Raw genomic sequence first — 17868 nt, forward strand, 5'->3', positions numbered from 1 at the left:
CTTCCTATTGTTCAAAAGCGGTCAGTTGTTCAAAAACGGCTTCCTTTTGTTTAAAAGCGTAAGGAACCCCTGGAAGTCGCCCTCTTCGAGTTTGTTTACTCAGGTCTGTGTGAAATCTGATACCTTTGTGTTTGAGCCTTTTTGCCGACCAGGAAAAGGGCTCGAATCGGCCAAAACGACTTTGGACTGGCGTCCCCCCTTAAGGTTTGAAATTTAATTTTGGGGTGACTTGAGACTATTTTTTTTCACAACTAAAAGTCTGATCTTTAAGAGGGAGCTCTTCCTTTTGTGATATTTTTGCGTTAAAAATAGTCCAGACGTTTCGGTATCAAAGTGGCTCTAAAATTAAAATGGAATACGGTTAGCCTACTCGTGGAGGTGTATTTACTTATTATAAGGTAGTTGAGACCGGTTGTGATTAGAGTAAAGAATATGTTAGTAATTGTTGCTAAAAAACTAGCTGACATAATTTTATGTAGTACAAGTAAAGCAGCTGGCGTTTTGCCTACTCCTTCTGCGGGGTATCCAACCCTCGGGAAAAAAGGGGTCGGGGTCCACCATGGCTCGAAAACTGCACTAATTACAGAGTCAGAGGGGCAAAAAATACGGATGGAGGGCCGAATTTTTATCGTTGCCAACCCCCCCCCCCCCCCCCCCAAACATTAATTGTATATCCGCCCCGCGGCATTTATACCGTAGCGTCTGGCGACTTCATTAAAAATGTTGAGAAAAGTAAAAAAAAAATTAGGTCGAAGGGTTAATGCTGAAATTTCAGCATTAGGTTTAAAGCTGGAATTTACCTGTAAGTGATAATTAATAGCATTTTTATTTTCATGAATTATTTTTAAGTCAAAATGCAGTCTGCACAAGTTGAGCCTACGAAACCTATGAAAAATCTTGGCAGGCTAGGTGGGCTGGTTTACCTGAAGCTGGTAGGCCTACAGGGGACAAAGTTTTGCTCTTCTTACCCTTCCCTGGATTTTAAATTACCTGAAAAGAGAAATATGCGGTAGTTTTGGATTGAACAAAATGGCCAAACGCTAGGTGGGATTGATGATTTTTTTTGCACTAACGCTAGTTTCCTCTCTTGTAAGTGTTGCATACTCTCTGGTCTGTGACTAGAACCCCGATGTGTTTCTTTAATCAATAAATTACCTTATGCTGTGTTTTACTGGCTGCTCTTAATGCTTTATGTGTGGTGATATTTTGTGTATCATCCGCAATAAACTTCGACCATTAAGATTATTCAAAATCATAGTTATCGTTTTCTGAATTATGTCCTAATAGTGATTCCTCCCCGCTTAACATTTTTTTTTCTAAATGGGCTTTAAGATTTTCTGTTACTAGTGGCTAAAATTCGTTCTTTACAAGGATGCACCAGATACGCGGCAACCATGGCAAAGCATCATAAGGCTTTATTTAAGGCTTTAATAATTGTATTAGTTCCGTGATTTGGTAAATAATTGCTCTTAAAGTTTAAGAAATTGAAAGCAATGTATATATTATTTAGGTATTAAAATTTGGGAAAATATAACAAGTCCTTTGTTTCTTTCACTTCAACCTGATTAAAAACTTTTAGAAAGGAATTTTTTGTTGTCATAATCATTTATCAAATGAATGATACTTGATATTCTTACGTGATCAAAGTAAGTAACTAAAAGATAACGAAGTAACGAAGCACCCCCCCCCCCTGAAAAATTTAGAAAATAGCGGCCTAATAACGTGGTCTCTCATGTTTTGGTTGCTATAATAATGATAATTTTGAATCACTAAAATTATAATAAATGGCATTGGACTTTACAGTCTCTACCGGTGGTGCTGATTTCCGTTTCTTGGCCCTTCAACCAGGAAATGCAATGGGGGTTGGGGACCAACCATCCTGTGCTTTCGCACACCCTTCCTGTTTACCTTCCCCAGATTTCTCCAGGTTCCCATTTAGAGCTGGGTCGACTCAGGTTGAGCTTACAGAGTCATGCCACTGACCCCCGTCCCAAATTAAATAATTGGATACACTAGAATTCGAACCCTCGCCCTATCGGACATAAAGTAGACTAACAAAAGAAAACAAAAACAAAACACATACAAAAAAACATACAAAACAATTTTAACTATAAAAAAACAATACAAGTCAAAATAATCGCAGAAGAGGATGAAAAGGACCTAACCGCAGGTTAAGAATGTTTGAAAAAAAATTTTTTGGGGTATATATTTTTATTTTTTGGATGTTTTGGATTTTGTTTATGTTTAGTCCATTGGTGGCACTATATAGGGGTATGCCAGATTATGGCATGCCGCGCTCAATTGCCTGGGTAATGAAATTTAAGCGCCGAAACCCATTTAGGCAATGAGTTTTCATCTGACGAGCCCCGATATATGGTGATCACCTTGGGAATATAATGTTTTTGTAGATTTCAGGTGCTATAGCTTGGTTTTGGAACATAGACGTATGCTTATTGATGCTGATTTTGCTCTATTTTGGACTTGATTTTCGGACTGTCGGATTGGTTATACTGTTTTGTCCTGGGGAACTGGATGGATGAGTAGGGTCTAGACCTTGTTCAAGTGCTCATTTATTTCAGTTACTAAAGTAGGAAGACAGTTTTTTTTTTTTTTTTTTTTTTTTTTTTTTTTTTTTTTTGCCAGGTGATTACCGTAATACACTATAAGATAGGAATATATTAGTGGCACTAAACAATGGGCTAAACGATGGTATAGGAACCTTTTGGCTCTTATACCATCGAAGCAAATATAAAGGAAATACAATGCCGTAATGTCCTGCATATCACTAGTGTTAAAAAATGGGCGCAAACCTGACAGAAAAAGAATGGAATGCTCGCAATAACTTGAATAAAGTCTAGCCATGGCCATACGAGAATTTCGGCCACTATTTGGGACAGTTTTAGCATAACCTGCTTTAAGGTTATTCTTAGTGTCTAAAAGTGCACTAGAACGGATAGCAGATACAGAAGAGCAAATAATAATCTTAAGCTAACGCAACACAGGAACTAGCTTAGAACCACAACTTAGATGACAGACCTGTTGCAATGACAGGCTATTTCGTACTAAAAGAATATGCAAGAAACTGATACAAAAGAAAACACTTTTTTTATACCTGAGAAGCACCGACGCCATCTAGCATGAATCAGCAGAGCTATATGGTAATATATGGTAGCTATATGGTAATATAAGGCTATATTGTATTCGAGCATCCCTTATACTTATCCAAATACTATATAGCAAATACTTATATAGCAAATACTTATCCAGTGAATTATTAACTGAAACACAATGGGAAACTAGGCGGTACTTCTCTGTTAAACCGAACACAGTCAAGAATTACGCTGTAAGATCTGACAAACGTCGGTTTGCCTCTCTGGAATTGGTTATAATTTGCTTATTTTTAGTGAGTAAACTTCGATGTAGTTACATTTTAATTGAATATTTAGAGTTAGATTAAGTTAGGTTAAGTATTTAATGTAATGTGTTCTGCGCCGCTTGCTTTCCATAATTCTTTGTCGTAGTTTTCATAATTCTAAAGTATTATATTATGTAAAGTATTATATTATGACCATGTTTTGGTATATTTCATTACGATTAAAATAACTTCACTTCTTGGTGTGTTCCGTTTAACAGACAAATACCAACTAGGCCAATAGCAACATTAAACACTTGCACTCCATTGTAAAAAAGGCCGTATCCAGGATTTTTGTTCTAGGACGGGGGGGGGGTCAACAAAAACACTTTTAAGAACACATCAAAAATTTCTTTATATGCATTTTTGTTACTTTTTTACGAGTCAAGAGTCAATTTTTTTTGTGGGGGAGAAGTCAAACTGGGTAACCCTCCCCCACATCCACATTCTAAATACGGCCCTGACTGTAAACATAGTTTTTTTTGCAAACCCCTGAAGGCGTTGCACATATAGCATGTCACTTTTTTTCTCTACATCGTTTTTTTTTGTTTTTGAAAAGATTGAATTTTTCGTTGATACATATGGGATCACTTTTCTTCGCTTTCCCTGCATTTTCCGGGATTGTGAGGTGTTACTTTTCCGATAACTAATCTTAAGTTCCCTGAAACGCCAAGTGTAAGTAGTCGGGCTTGTCGAATAAGTATTTAGGGATGCTCGAGCGAACTAGTAAAGTTAATTATGAACACTGGACTAAAAACATTAGGTATGTTAATTAATTTTGTGTATCTGCTTTTGTTTCGAGTTGAGCCACATATAAGAGAATCTTTTACTAAAAGGTCACTAATATTTTTGTTTTTCTGTTTTTATTTGACTATGATCTGCACGCTCGCTTAGTCATAACTGTCATAGCTTAGTCATAACAGTCATAACTGTCATAGCTTAGTCATAACTGTCATAGCTTAGTCATAACTGTCAATAAAAAATTCTTAAAAAAAATGTTTTAGCTTGAATCCCATCTAACGTTTAATTGGAAAACATAGGAAATTAAATTTAGTTAATTGATTTTGATTAATTTCAATTAAATTAATTCTGACAATTTTTATTTTAATTAAGTTTAATGATTTAAATTACATTCAATTAAATATATAATTGAATTTAGCTTGTTTTTTAACTTCTTGTTCTAATTTGTAACATAGCAGTGTTAGTGCCGCTAGTGGATCTCAAATTTTACTTAGACGCTATCACAGTTGTGGCATTCACTATAATCTTGTAAAGCAAGGAACTCTTGCTTTCAGTAACCGAAAATTCAGAAAAAAATGTCAAGTGAGGAAAAATCACCATTTGAAGCTAATAGGAATGGTAACTATTATATTACTCGGTTTTAAATTGATGGTTTGTGGTAATTTTAATTTGATGGTTTATGGTAATTTGATGGAAATTTTAATGGTTTATTTCGAAAGCCAATTTATGGTAATTTGAAAAAAAACAACTAGAAATCCATCGAAAACGGCGTTGTATGGAAATACAATTGGAATCACCATATCCAAAAACCACACACAGAAGGATTATAGTCCCTCATCTTGAGTAACTAGGAAAATCACTGTTTTAGTCCATTTTTATTCTCCTTTTTTTGTTCGCCGTTTGTGGGGCACTGAAGCGTCATAGAGAGATATTTGTGGGCTGACTTGAAAGGTAGTTTTTATATCTACATGATTTTTTTTGTAATTGACAAAAGATAATATAGAATAAAATGCAATGTTTTTATGCAAAAAACTGCATTTTCTTGATAAGATCTCGTCCGGTTCCCATACTCTTTATGACCCTCCCAGAAAAATTGAAAAACAGTGCCTAAAATTGCAGTTTCTGTAGAGTTTTCTGAACAGTTTTCAGTTTAGTTAAAATTCACGAAATAAAGTTTTCTTGTAGTTTCTCTTCACTGGGAGTAAAAAAAAAGTGAGTAAGGATTTTAGGGTTTTGCTTAATAGTCACACTGATATAAAAGGGGATGTGCTTTTCAAGTATTTAAAAAATACAGTTGAATACATTTTGATATTTCAGTAGCAACTTAAATATTCTACCAGCTCTTCCCCCGGATTTGATTCAGAGAAAGGGCCAACTGTTGTTAAGGTATTTTTTAGTCCTCATATAACCTGATACATTTAATTATTTTTTTTTCTATATTTTGGGGAAAGCATAGGGTTGACCGGGGTAGAAATTCCTTTCCTTTTATTTAATTAGCATTATTTTCAATTTGATTAAACTGATATATGTCACAATTCATAATTGATTCCTGTTTTCTTAGGCGTGGCTATGGAAATGAATCTGTTGATGGTCATATTTCACACCAATTTTCGTAAGTTTTATTTTCCATTTCTTCTTATGAGGGCTGGGCAGACGTAGCCGAAATCAGCTTATTATATTCTGCTTCCCTTTCCAAAATGGCGCCAGTTTAGCGGGAGTTTTCTAAAACAGACATTGTGGCCACCATTCAGCTTGTCCAACTTAGTATAAGTTTGCTATTTTTTCTTCAAAGAATAATAATAATAAAAAAAAAATCTGTTTTTCATCAAAATAGAAATTTTTGACAAAAAATTAATTTTGATCAAAATAGTGATGATGATGAAAAAGAAATCATTTGTGAAATACTACTACTACTCACAACTCACTGCATCACCAAGCTGCCGAAGGTCAACACAGCTACACACGCTCCTCCTCCATCCCAATGTAGGTAAAACCTCCGTCTTTACACCCTCCCAAGAATTTCCTTTAAACCTCCTTCCACCCAATGTGGGGAATTTTCCTTAAACCTGCTTTTCGTTTTACCCTAGATAGTTGGTGGAAAAAGACGACCTTTGGCAATCTATCATTTTCATCTGCAGAACGGGTCCTAGCCATCACAACCTTTCACTCATTGCAGTCCTAGAAAGTGGGATAGAACCACATTTTTCTTAGAACTTGCAGTTTGAAATACGGTCAGTCAGACGGGTATCCAGAACAATCCGTTTGCGATTCCTCTGGAAACCATCTAACAAATCCTCCGTGTTTCGAAGCGCCCACGTTTTGGAACCATACTTAACCTCCGCTAGCACTATAGCCTCCAAGATTCTAATCTTGGCTCTCAGGATTATCTTCCTATTCTTCCAGAGTTTTTTAAACTGTGAAAAAACACCCTGGTCCTTGACTGTTCTTTTAGTATCTTCTCTGCATCCACCATCTTTACTTATATTACTACCAGGTAAGTGAAGCTATCCACTTATTGATCTTTACTCAAAACCACCTGTTCACCTTCATTTATTCCTAGTCTAAGTGAATTAGTCTTCTGAACACTAATTTTTCAAACCTATTTGTGCACCCTGAAACCTCAAACCCCCCAAAAAATCATTTTTGGACGTTTGCACTCCATAAAACCTATTTTTTACTTGTTTGATGCCTTCAAAAGGATAATAAAATCGTGTTTGATCTCCAATGACTTAATTTAATTGCTTTTTTCTCCAACTTTTTTTCTTTCTTTTTTTCAATATCTCACGCGGTGATGTCCCTGTACCGGGTTGGAATGGGTTTCTGGCAGGTAGTCCGTGGAGATTTTGTCGTTTTCATTTTGTTTCTTAGTGTGTTTTTTTTTCTACACTCCAGGGCATAGAGCCCTGCGGGGGTATTAGCGTTGTATATATGTATGTGCTTGAAATTTTGAATAGAAATGGTCTTATATTGTCTATGTATTTTCTATGTTTAGTGTCTATTGTTTTTATTGTAATACTTGCTAAGTTTTCCTTCTCTATCTTTCTCCATTGTTTGAAAATTAAAATAAACTCGAAGTCATGCCCAAACATATACCCTGCGTTTAGGGTATAAACATATACCCTGCGTTTAGGGTATAAACATATACCCTGCGTTTAGGCTGTCAGGGACGAAACTCAATTAGAATCGATTGATAAGCTACATAGAATATGCGCTTAGTAAACAACACTTAAAGGGGAAGTTAAGATTTTTAGGTGTTCCGTTTCCTAATGAAATTTATCGTATTAATTTTAATCCTTCATATTCATACATTTCTCGGGTAAAGTTGTTCCGATTAAGACATATGTAATGCGACTATTGTCAAAATAGTTATGAAAAGTGCTATTGGATGGATTATTAGCGTTTGTTTTTAACATTTAGGTAATGGTACTTAAAAGTTTTATTGCGTATAAGCTTCGTTCTTGTCCTTCACCCTCCTCCAGGTTCCAATAAATATAAAAGTTGCCGTAATGCATTAAACTAGGAGTTTTCATGAGAATATTTTCTAATCCTCTAGTATTTCTCAAAAGTTTTCATGTGTCTTTTTTTTTAACCTTCAAGCCCAATGCCGCACAGGGATTCTATCCTTAGCGGTAGGAGGTAATGGGGGCCAAAACACGTTAAAATAGTTTTTCTAGGTTGCAGTTCTCCAGTTGCTCCTGGGGGTTTCTTTCGAATATTTTGAGAATGAGAGGAGTTCTAACCCCCTTCCATTTCTCCATTCTACCCCGTTGCTTGGTATTTTTTTTAAACTTTTTACAGTTTTAAGATAAATGTGTATGCAGTATTTTCATTTTAAAATTGTTTTCATAGTTTACTTATCAACATTAGCTTTAGATATGTATTTTTTTCTATTCATCTATATTTTCTTTGTTCTAACCCATAGGTGGCTACATGGATCTGACTCTTAGGGATAGAAGGAGGGTATGCCTCTCCTAGGGGCCGGTCAAAAGACGAAAAAACAAATTTTTGGCTGTAATATTTCCCATTTTTTGACTCTTTCAGGGCGAGGTGACTCCCCCCGCCCACCGCCCCTATTCTACTATTTATACCTGCATGCTTAAACCGGTTGTTATTTTGAGGGGCGGGGAATCGATTTTAAGTATCTCTTTCACAACGCTTTCATTTTTCAGAATAAGTGATATAAACTCTACTTATGGTAGCAGAGTTCATCCTATTGGGCCAAATGGTTCAGCTCATATGCATGACGTCCTACAGCCTTCGCCTTCCGTTACACCAACGCCAGGTGGCACTTTAGGACGGGGCAAACAACAAGTAATTTTTAATCCTATTTGTTTTTACTGTTTCTCTTGTGTTGAAAATATGCAGTTTTTACGATTGTAATTTCAATAATAAAAAAGTCAGTGAAATAACAGTGCAAAACGGGGACTTTAATTGAGGGAATTGTGAAAAATTTTTCTTCCAAAAAACTTGTATTTTTAAATATATAATATTCTCTAAATATTTTGATCATATATATTACAAAGTTGACTTTGTCAGCTGGGCTTCTGAAAGGTTAAGCTGGTGTTTTATTATAGTTATCTGATAACCTTATCTATACTTCGACTAGTTCATTCTCCGGATAAAGCTTTGTCCAAAATCAAAATGTTCCCTTTGAAAAATATGGAAAATGATGACAAATGTTGTGGCAAAACAATTCTGGCTTTGACGGAAATGACAGAAATACAGAGAAAACAAAACGGCAATAATATTTTATTCGTCAACCCATGTAAATTCTCTCCGTCCATGCTTTTTTCGTACGCCAACACGACAACTGTGAAGTTGATTTCTTAAAGTTATAAAAGCGAAAACGTTTAAAAATTTTTTTTTCAGTAGAGTACAAATTATATCTGGCTTTTAAAAAGCATAGGGGTTGAGAACCCTACTCATATTAATTTCTGCTCGTTTTGAGTTCTACTCTGTTATTTATTTTAATTTCTGTTTGTTTTGGGTTTCATTCATCTATTGATACTGATTTGTGGTAGTTATATGCCTGGTAGATTATTTGATTCTATTTTTCTTCATTTTTGGTTTAATTGAGTTGTTTACTTTTTTTTGAAAAATTTATTTTGTGGAATTTTTTTTTTTTAATTAATATATATATATATATATATATATATATATATATATATATATATATATATATATATATATATATATATATATATATATATATATATATATATAGAGGGTACTTGTCTATCATATAAAACACACTCGAGAAGTGAAGTTTGGTGAATGCTGATGAAATAAAACAAAATTACCACAAAAAGATAATAGTTTAGAAACAAATTTGGGCTATATATTTGCACATTAAGAGGAAGTAAAGCATAGCATATATTGAATACGTAACCTAAACAAACCTATTTTAACCTAACCAAATCTTTAACCTAATGAAAAATATATGATGAAAACAGAATACTTTATTAGCAAAATTATGAAAACTGCAACTTGGAAATATGGTCCCAGAACGCAGAAATGTCCTCAAGAATCGCGTTAAAATGAACTCGGCCTACTGCCTTTACTGCCGCCCGCCACATGTACTCTACTAAGTATGAATGTAAATGATGTCGGGATGTACCTCGGTGCCGTTTGCTCCCCCACTTTGCGGAACCCCTCATTCTCTCTACTTTTTAAGTAGAGGCGCCGGTGTCTGGGTCGACAAAATTATTTTTGTGGTTCACTTTCAAATGAGTGAAATCTGCTTGTTCCAGCTCAGTTGTGTTGTAGCCCTTCCAACAATCTGAAAACATTCTTGAACATCCATGATGAGACACCATATTCTATCATTAGTCAAAGCAAACTAACCGGTGTCCTCAAGAATCGCGTTAATAATGAACTAAAATGAACTATGTCGAGAACCGCGTTAATAATGAACTTTTCTTTGTCTTTGAGACGGTCAGCCGACGCCGAAGCTCCTTATTTAATAATTTTGGTAATAAAGTATTCTATTTTCATCATATTTTATTGTCACCAAACTTCACTTCTCAAGTGTGTTTTATGTAATAGACAAGTAATATATATAGGTTCTGTAAGTCCAAAGAGTGCTGCATGTAAGTGCTACTTTTTTTTCATTAAAGGTATGCAAAAAAGCTTGGGTTTTATTTATCCGCATCCTAGTTATGGCTTATTTAATGTTAGTTTTAGTCTTAGTATGATAGTTTAATATATTTATCTACTCTCTTTAAACGAGCAACTGTATATATATTTATTTATAAGTTTTTCTTGAAAACAGCTCCATATTTTTCTTTTTTTTTGAAAATTGGCACCCTGAGATTTTCTGGCCTGACAAAACGATCTGAATAAGTCACGAGTTTGAGAAAAATCATTCGAAGCCTTAATTTTTTTTTTTGGGGGGGGGGGGGAGAATTTATGGGAGTTCTGTAATATTTATACACCTTTCAAGAGCATATATTATATCGTTTTTCCGCTAGGAGTGGTCGTATCGTTTTTAGTATCTATGACGCATGGAAAGCCAAAGAAATCTGAACAGCCAAAGAAAGAGAGATGGAACAAGAAACAGCAAAAATCACAGAGGAAAATTGCAGAGGAAGACTTTGCACAGCGGCATCTGCTGCTAGAAGACAAAAAAAGAATGAAGGAACGTGTTGGTTTTGAGTCTATGAAGGATAAACAGGAAGAAGGAATTGTATTTATGCCAACATTCCTTAATTCAATTGAAGTCGCTGATTTTTCACTATAAGAGGAAGAAGTGTTATTTTAGCGTCGGTAAAGATACGTAATGCATTTACGCCTTAATTTCTTAACCAGCGTGGAAATGGAATGGAGTTGTTTTGGGGTCTGTGAAGGATAAACAGGAAAGAGGAATTGAATTGATGCCAGGAAAAAATTACCTGAGTGACTTCACATTTATATACATTTATGACTCGCAAAACTACACAAGACTCTGAACAGCTGAAGAAAAAGGCATGGAACAAGAAACAACGTGTAATACGTAATTAGAGAATCAAATATATACAAGCCTGCCGAGTGCCGGGGCCCGGAAAAATCCCAGGTTCCAAGTACTACTTATTATGAAACCCGTTATTACACCTCGGCAACTCTTAAAACTACGAATTCCACCTGCTGCCATTAATCCGTTATTATTACAGCTTAGTCTTACATCCTTTCTTTCTTTGGACATCCACTCTTATTTTTATTGTAGGTTTTAAGAGATGGCGTTGGCAATGAGCCTCAACATATAGAGTATGGCCGGAGTCCAGGACGATATACCTCAAATTATGAACAGTTGGACCCGTATAGGAGTCATAGTCCTGTTAGTGAAACAGGTAATTTTTATTTCTTAATTATACTTGGAGTTTTGTACATAATAAAAGCATCGCCGATAGAACCAGCTTGGATCACCCTTTCGAACGCTCAGCTACTCGTATCAGACTTGTATCAGAGAAAAAAACCCTCTAAATTCAGCTCAATGGTGCTCGAAATCTTGTGCTCTAAGAATGCCTCATGTAGTATTTGACGGTGCCCCAGAGAATATGTGGGTTTGTAAATCGATTGTTTGCCTGAGTTTGTAGCAGTAGTAGTAGTAGTTGTAGTAGTAGCAGTAGTAGCGTACTACCAAATCGATTGGGTTTGTAAATCGATTGTAGGTTAGTCCTAACCTTAAAATATAAATTAAAATCAAACATTTTTGACGAAACAAAAGCATAGCCGAATAAAAAAGGTCAAATCTAGCTTGGCCTTTTATTTCGATGCAAAGACCCAGCTGCTCGACTTGTATCAGAAAAAGTCCCTAAATTCAGCTCAAAGATTAAGTCAGACATTAAGTTGAGGTAAGCTCAAAGTCTATCAGTATCTCTTTTCAATTTCCGTTTTGTTTTCGATTTTTTACTGTCCTAAATTAAAACTTGAAATTAAAATCATAAGTAAAGAGCGAAGTGGGTACAAAATATTATTTTTATTATTATTATATTTTTTTTTCACCAAGGCACTTCACATGGAAGGACTTGTCATAGAACTTAGGAAGGGGCTTATTCGATTGAAAATTGAAAGTTCTAGTGCATTGTTTAAGTGAACAGTGATTGGGGGGAAACCAGACCCCGTCCAACGCACCTTCCTCCCCCCCAAAGACATTCCATCAAAAGTTTGAGATATCCATATTGTTCAACATTGCTGAAAGGTCCAAAAACTATGTCTCTTGGGATGGTACCCCCCCCCCTGCTCCACAGTCCTTGAGGCAAAGGCTGTAAGTTAAACGATTCGCATATTGTTTACATATAGTATTTGTTATTGGGAAGGGGGGGGGGTATGTTTGATGTTTGGGTCCAAAAAGGCCTAAACCTTTCAGGGAATGCTGAGGGGGAGTGCTGAACTAAATCAAAATACACTGTGTACTTGCGAATTTTCAAAAGACGTATCTCAGGAATGGCTTAGGAGTATTAAGTCGGAACTTTCAGGGAACGATGAGGGCGATAATCAATTGACGAAAAGGCAGTGAATATGCACGTTACTACTACTGCTCCTAGCACAACCATTACTACTTCTACTGGTACTACAAATACTAAGGCTGAGGATGTTAAGGTGAAAATTTCAGAAAATGTTTAGGGGAAACTTGAAGTAAATCAAATAACACTAAGCGCATGCCGGTTGTCAAAAGGGCACATCATCAATGTTTTAGCAATGGCTTAGCATATTAAAATAAAACTTCAAGAGCATGATGAGGAGGATTTTCAACTGACAAAAAGGCAATATTGCATACTACTGCTATATCTACTATTAGGCTACTACTACTAAGGCTAAGGGTTTAAAAGTGAAAATTTCATAGAGTTTTGAGGAAAAGTTGAACTAAATTAAAACACACTCTTCGCATGCAGGTTATCAAAAGAGTGTATCTCAGAAATGGCTTAGGGTATTAAGTTAGGACTTTCAGGGAATGATGAGGGGGATGATCAATTAACGAAAAGACAATGTGTGCACGCTACTTCTGCTACCACTACAACTACCACTTCTATTGTGACTACTACTAAGGCTATGAGTGTTAAGGTGAAATCTTGAGGAATTGTTGAGGGGGAAGTTGAACTAAATCAAAAGGCACTGTGCGAGTGCAGGCTGCCAAGAGGGCGTATCAGTAATAGATTAGCAACGGCTTGGAGTATGAATTTGAAACTTACAGGGCTTGTTGTGGGGGATATTGAACTAACCAAAAGGCAATATTGGATGCTACTACTACTTCTTCTGCTACTTCTACTGCTATTAATTCTGCTGATACTACTACTTCTACTAAAGCTAATGGTATTAAGGTGAGAATTTCAGGGATTGTTTAGAGGATTTTGAACTACATCATAACACAATGTGCTTACAGGTTGTCAAAGGGACATGTCAGCAATATCTAAGGAACTGTTCAGGATACCAATTTGAAACTTTCAGTATATGTTGAGGGGGATGTTGAAAAAAATTAATAAACAAAAGGCGCTTTGTGCACACTTCCACTAATGCCACTGCTATTACCACAACTATTGCTACTACTAACGCTTAGTATATTAAGGTGAAGCTTGCAGGGATTGTTTAGGGGGATGTTGAACTTACCCAAAATACACTGTGGGCATTCAGATTGCCAAAAGGATGTTTGGGTAATTACTGAGAAACAGTTTGGAGTATTAAATTGAAACTATCGTGACGTGCTGAGAGGGATGTTAACCAAAAGGCCTTCTGCACGTGTTGCCACTACTACTACTACTGCTACTTCTAATATTAGTATTTTTACTACGACTACTGCTACTAATTAAGGATATGAAGATGAAACTTTCAGTTAATGTTTAGGGGGGTGTTGTCGTATAAATACTTATTAAATAATATACTGTCATAAATACCGTCAAATAAATAATACTTATTAATCTACCACAAATACATTAGCTGCAATTCCCTCCCCTGATTTTGAAGATTAGCTGAAGACACGTACCGGAGAGTCTAGAGCAGGGTTTCTCCATGGGGCCTTGAGGTTCCGAGGAGAATATATACAGACAGGGGTGACATTTTTGGCGGGACAGAGGAAAAGGTCTCCCAACGAATCGGTTATCAATTTTTCATTAATATTTGACCTTACCTAACCACCTTCAGAAAACGTTTTATGAAATTTCGCAAAGCTTAATGTCTATGTTTTAGAAGTCTTAAAGCGTTAATAAATATATAATAGTTAACTGATAAATTAAACGAAAACTTACCAAGTTTGAAGTTTGATTGTAATTCTACTCCAAAGAAGGACCGCTAGTGTAGCTGAGAGTTCAACTGAGATAGACGCGTGCAATTGCCTCGATTGACCAAAACAACACCAGTATTTTAAAGTCATTGTAATATGCAGTGGTTAAGCTCATGATGAAATGCTGAGAGTTCAACGGGAAGGGAAATTGGGAGGGCAGTTGAATTCTCAGCTACACCGGTGTTCCTTCTTTGGAGTAGAATTACTATCAAACTTCAAACTTGGTAAGTTTTCGTTTAATTTATCAATTCTACTTCAAAAGGAGCGTCATTGCTCCGCCTTCGAGTTCAACTGAGATTTTAAAGTTCAGCATGAGCTATGCCAACACTAATGATGAATAATAGCCCTATTCATTAAAAGAGGCTGTTGTACAAAAATTCATTTATAGGAAGATATTTCAAATATAACAAATTACAGTGAATAGATTCAAAAGACAGATAACTGCTGACCACTTTCAATTGGTTTATTATAAAACCTTGCAAATGTTTTGGCATTTGTCCAGCCTACATATTTTATGATTTGATCTACATCAATTCCTCTTGCTTTAAGGTGGGACGTTGAGGCAGACCGTGTGCTATGAGCACCATAAACACTGATATCTATACCTGCAAGAAATAAAACTTCTTTCATCCATCTAGAAATAGATGACTTGGACGCAGCAGTATGAGGCTTACGATATGTAAGAAAAAGTGCGTCGTTTCTGTTCGGATACCTAGCTAGGTGCGTCGCCGGACACAGGGACGACTATTGAAAAGGCCGAAATTTAACTACTGATTTGTGGTTGTCCGGTTTCGATGTTTTTAACAACACATTGATTTGAAAATCAAAACTTCCATTGTCATTATGTACCATATTAATAAGTGATAAACTGGTCAAAAACTGAACTCTTTCACAAGCTGATAAAATCAATAAAACTGCTAATTTTTGTTTTAGTGTCTTTAATTGAAGATTTTCGATATCCCAAGCTGGCAGTCTAAAGAGATCGAATACACATTTTACATCCCAAATACTTGAAATCTTGGGTAGACTTGGGTATATTGGACTTCCTATTAAGAGCTTTAATAGTAAGGGATACCATACTTGTGTAGTCCAATTTGGAAAGATCAAAATACCAGTGGCCTGATCTGTTTCCACCTTCTGAAGGGTCCTCAGAAGTAAACTGAATGGGGGGAATGCATAAAAGCAATAATGGTTCCAATTCATTGCAAATGCATCTACGAAAAAACATTCTGGATCTGGTTTCCAAGAACCAAATGGTTTAATCTGAAAATTTAATCTAGTCGCAAACAAATCAATATCTATTGACTGACATACCAAGAAATTCAAAATAGTAAATATTCCAGAATCAAATTTCCATTCCTTTTCATTACCAATTTTTTATGATGCCTTATCCGCGATATTAGCAACCCCAGGCACATGTTCTGCAGATATCCACCATTTACCCTCCAATACTACCTGCCAGACCTTATTTACAAAATAATTACAAAATTTAGATTCTGATCCTCCCATTTTATTTATATAAGCTACCGTGGTTATATTGTCAGAACGCAGCCGAACATGCATGCCTTTAATATCATGGGCAAAACATTTTAATCCCAGATAAACGGCCTTCGTTTCTAAGACATTGATATCAAATCTCTTCTCTTCTGAGGACCATTCACCTGTGGCCATTTTCATGGAATATTCATCCACGACTGCCCAACCTAGTTTCGACGCATCACTACACAAATATTTGTCAATTGATCTAGATCCAATTGCTTGAGAAGCATGATTGGCAATATTCAACCACCATTCTAGTTCAAAATTTACATCAGATAGTAAAGTTATCCTTGCCGCAAAATTACCCTTCGCGTACTTTAATGCTTTAGTTTTGAACGATTCCGCTTTTCGGTAATATAAAGGCCCTAATTCTACTGCTGGAAATTTTGAAACGAGAACGCCAAGAGTTTCGGCCAATTCTTGAATCGTAGTCAATTTTCGAATAAGAATTTTTGAAACCAAATGTATAACTTTTTTAATTTTTCTTTCCGGCAGGAAAATACGCATTGATCGCGAATCTAACAAAAAGCCCAGAAATCCTATTTTTTGGCTTGGAATGAGAACTGACTTTCTCGGGTGGATCACAAACCCCAGCTCTGACAGTAATTTTGCTGTTTCATAGACATTATTTTGACATTCTAAATATGACCTTCCCAGAAGGAGAGAATCGTCTAATTACGTAACTGACAAATACTCTTTTCTTCGAAGCAGAGAGATAACAGGTTTCATAAGTTTCGTAAGAACCCTTGGGGCAGATGATAGGCCATTCGGCATTGAAGTGAACGCATAACAAAGGTCAACTTGAAAACAAAGCCACATTTGATCATCAAAATCAACAGGGCATGAATAATAAAAATCGACTAGATCACTAGAGGCCATATAACAATTTTTTGTTATTAAAAGAACCGGAGGATGAACACTTTTCATTTTAAAATGGTAATATTTAATGTTTTGATATAGATTTTTAAGATAAGGAATAAACCGAGTAGACCCATCTTTCTTTGGGACTGTAAAAACGGGAGAAATACAACGTATTTCCTTTATTGTGAAGTCGGGTACTTTAACAATAACAGCTTTATGCAATAAAATATCAACTCCTTTACATATAGCCTGTATTTCTTCAAACGTAATACTCTTGTTTTTTGTTTTCAAAGCTTTTAGTGGTGTTTTCTCAAATTCAATCTTATAGCCTGAGGCTAAAATATTCAAATCACTGGTTATTGACTGCCATTTTGAGATGTACTTACTAATTCTCCCAGCTTTACAACCATCAGCCAAATGTTGTGACCGCCTATTGAAATTCACAACAAAACATAAAAATCAATGGTGGGGTATGTTAAATAGTACATACCAGCTATTTGCGATCCCTTTTCTGGAAATTCTGGAATTTGGACCTCTCTTGACGGTCCTACGATAACGGTAGGCCCCCCCTTGCACGTTTTTTGGTTTTCCAAAAGATTTTTTTCAAATCCGCCACGGATTTAGCTTTAGACGTTGTTTTGGCAATATCTTTGCCAAAAAGATACTCCGTGACTTTGACTTCAGGAGCAAATAAAGCTGATGCTACAGTGGGATCTGGTTTCAATTCGAATTTCATCGCATGACGTCTTTTTAAACTTAGATCGTAATTGGTGAGGCCAAGCATGTGCACTGCATCTGTAAGGTTTTTGACAACCTTTTCTTTAATATGCTCATTTTCTAGCTCAAGAATCACATTTGCTGCCTCTAAAACACAAAATGTTGAGTGAGCAATTGTCCGCTGCACTTGAAGTGCCTTAGCATCCCTCTGTTTAGCCTGTGATGAGAGAATAGCCCAAATTTCACTATTCACCTTTGGAGGAACAATTTTTTTCGGTATTTGCAGGCCTAGGGTGGTGCTCAAATAACTTTTTTAGCTTCACTATTTCCAAAGGCTCAGAAAAAG

At 35.9% G+C, this 17868-nt stretch overlaps 1 protein-coding gene across 3 annotated transcripts in view; it reads left to right on the forward strand.

Moving 5' to 3' along the window:
- The window catches only part of LOC148939256 (catenin delta-2-like), a 169257-nt gene that overhangs the window by 39494 nt on the left and 111895 nt on the right, over positions 1-17868 (forward strand). For all 3 annotated transcript variants that reach the window (XM_089107125.1, XM_089107127.1, XM_089107126.1), the window contains 3 exons: positions 5715-5765; positions 8323-8464; positions 11355-11478. In XM_089107125.1, the coding sequence (XP_088963251.1) occupies positions 5715-5765; positions 8323-8464; positions 11355-11478 (317 nt within the window). The remainder of the gene's footprint in view (positions 1-5714; positions 5766-8322; positions 8465-11354; positions 11479-17868) is intronic.

Source organism: Artemia sp. Qi Xiang Cuo, chromosome 21, assembly GCF_049724085.1.
Source record: "Artemia sp. Qi Xiang Cuo chromosome 21, ASM4972408v1, whole genome shotgun sequence".
NCBI lineage: Eukaryota > Metazoa > Arthropoda > Branchiopoda > Anostraca > Artemiidae > Artemia > Artemia sp. Qi Xiang Cuo.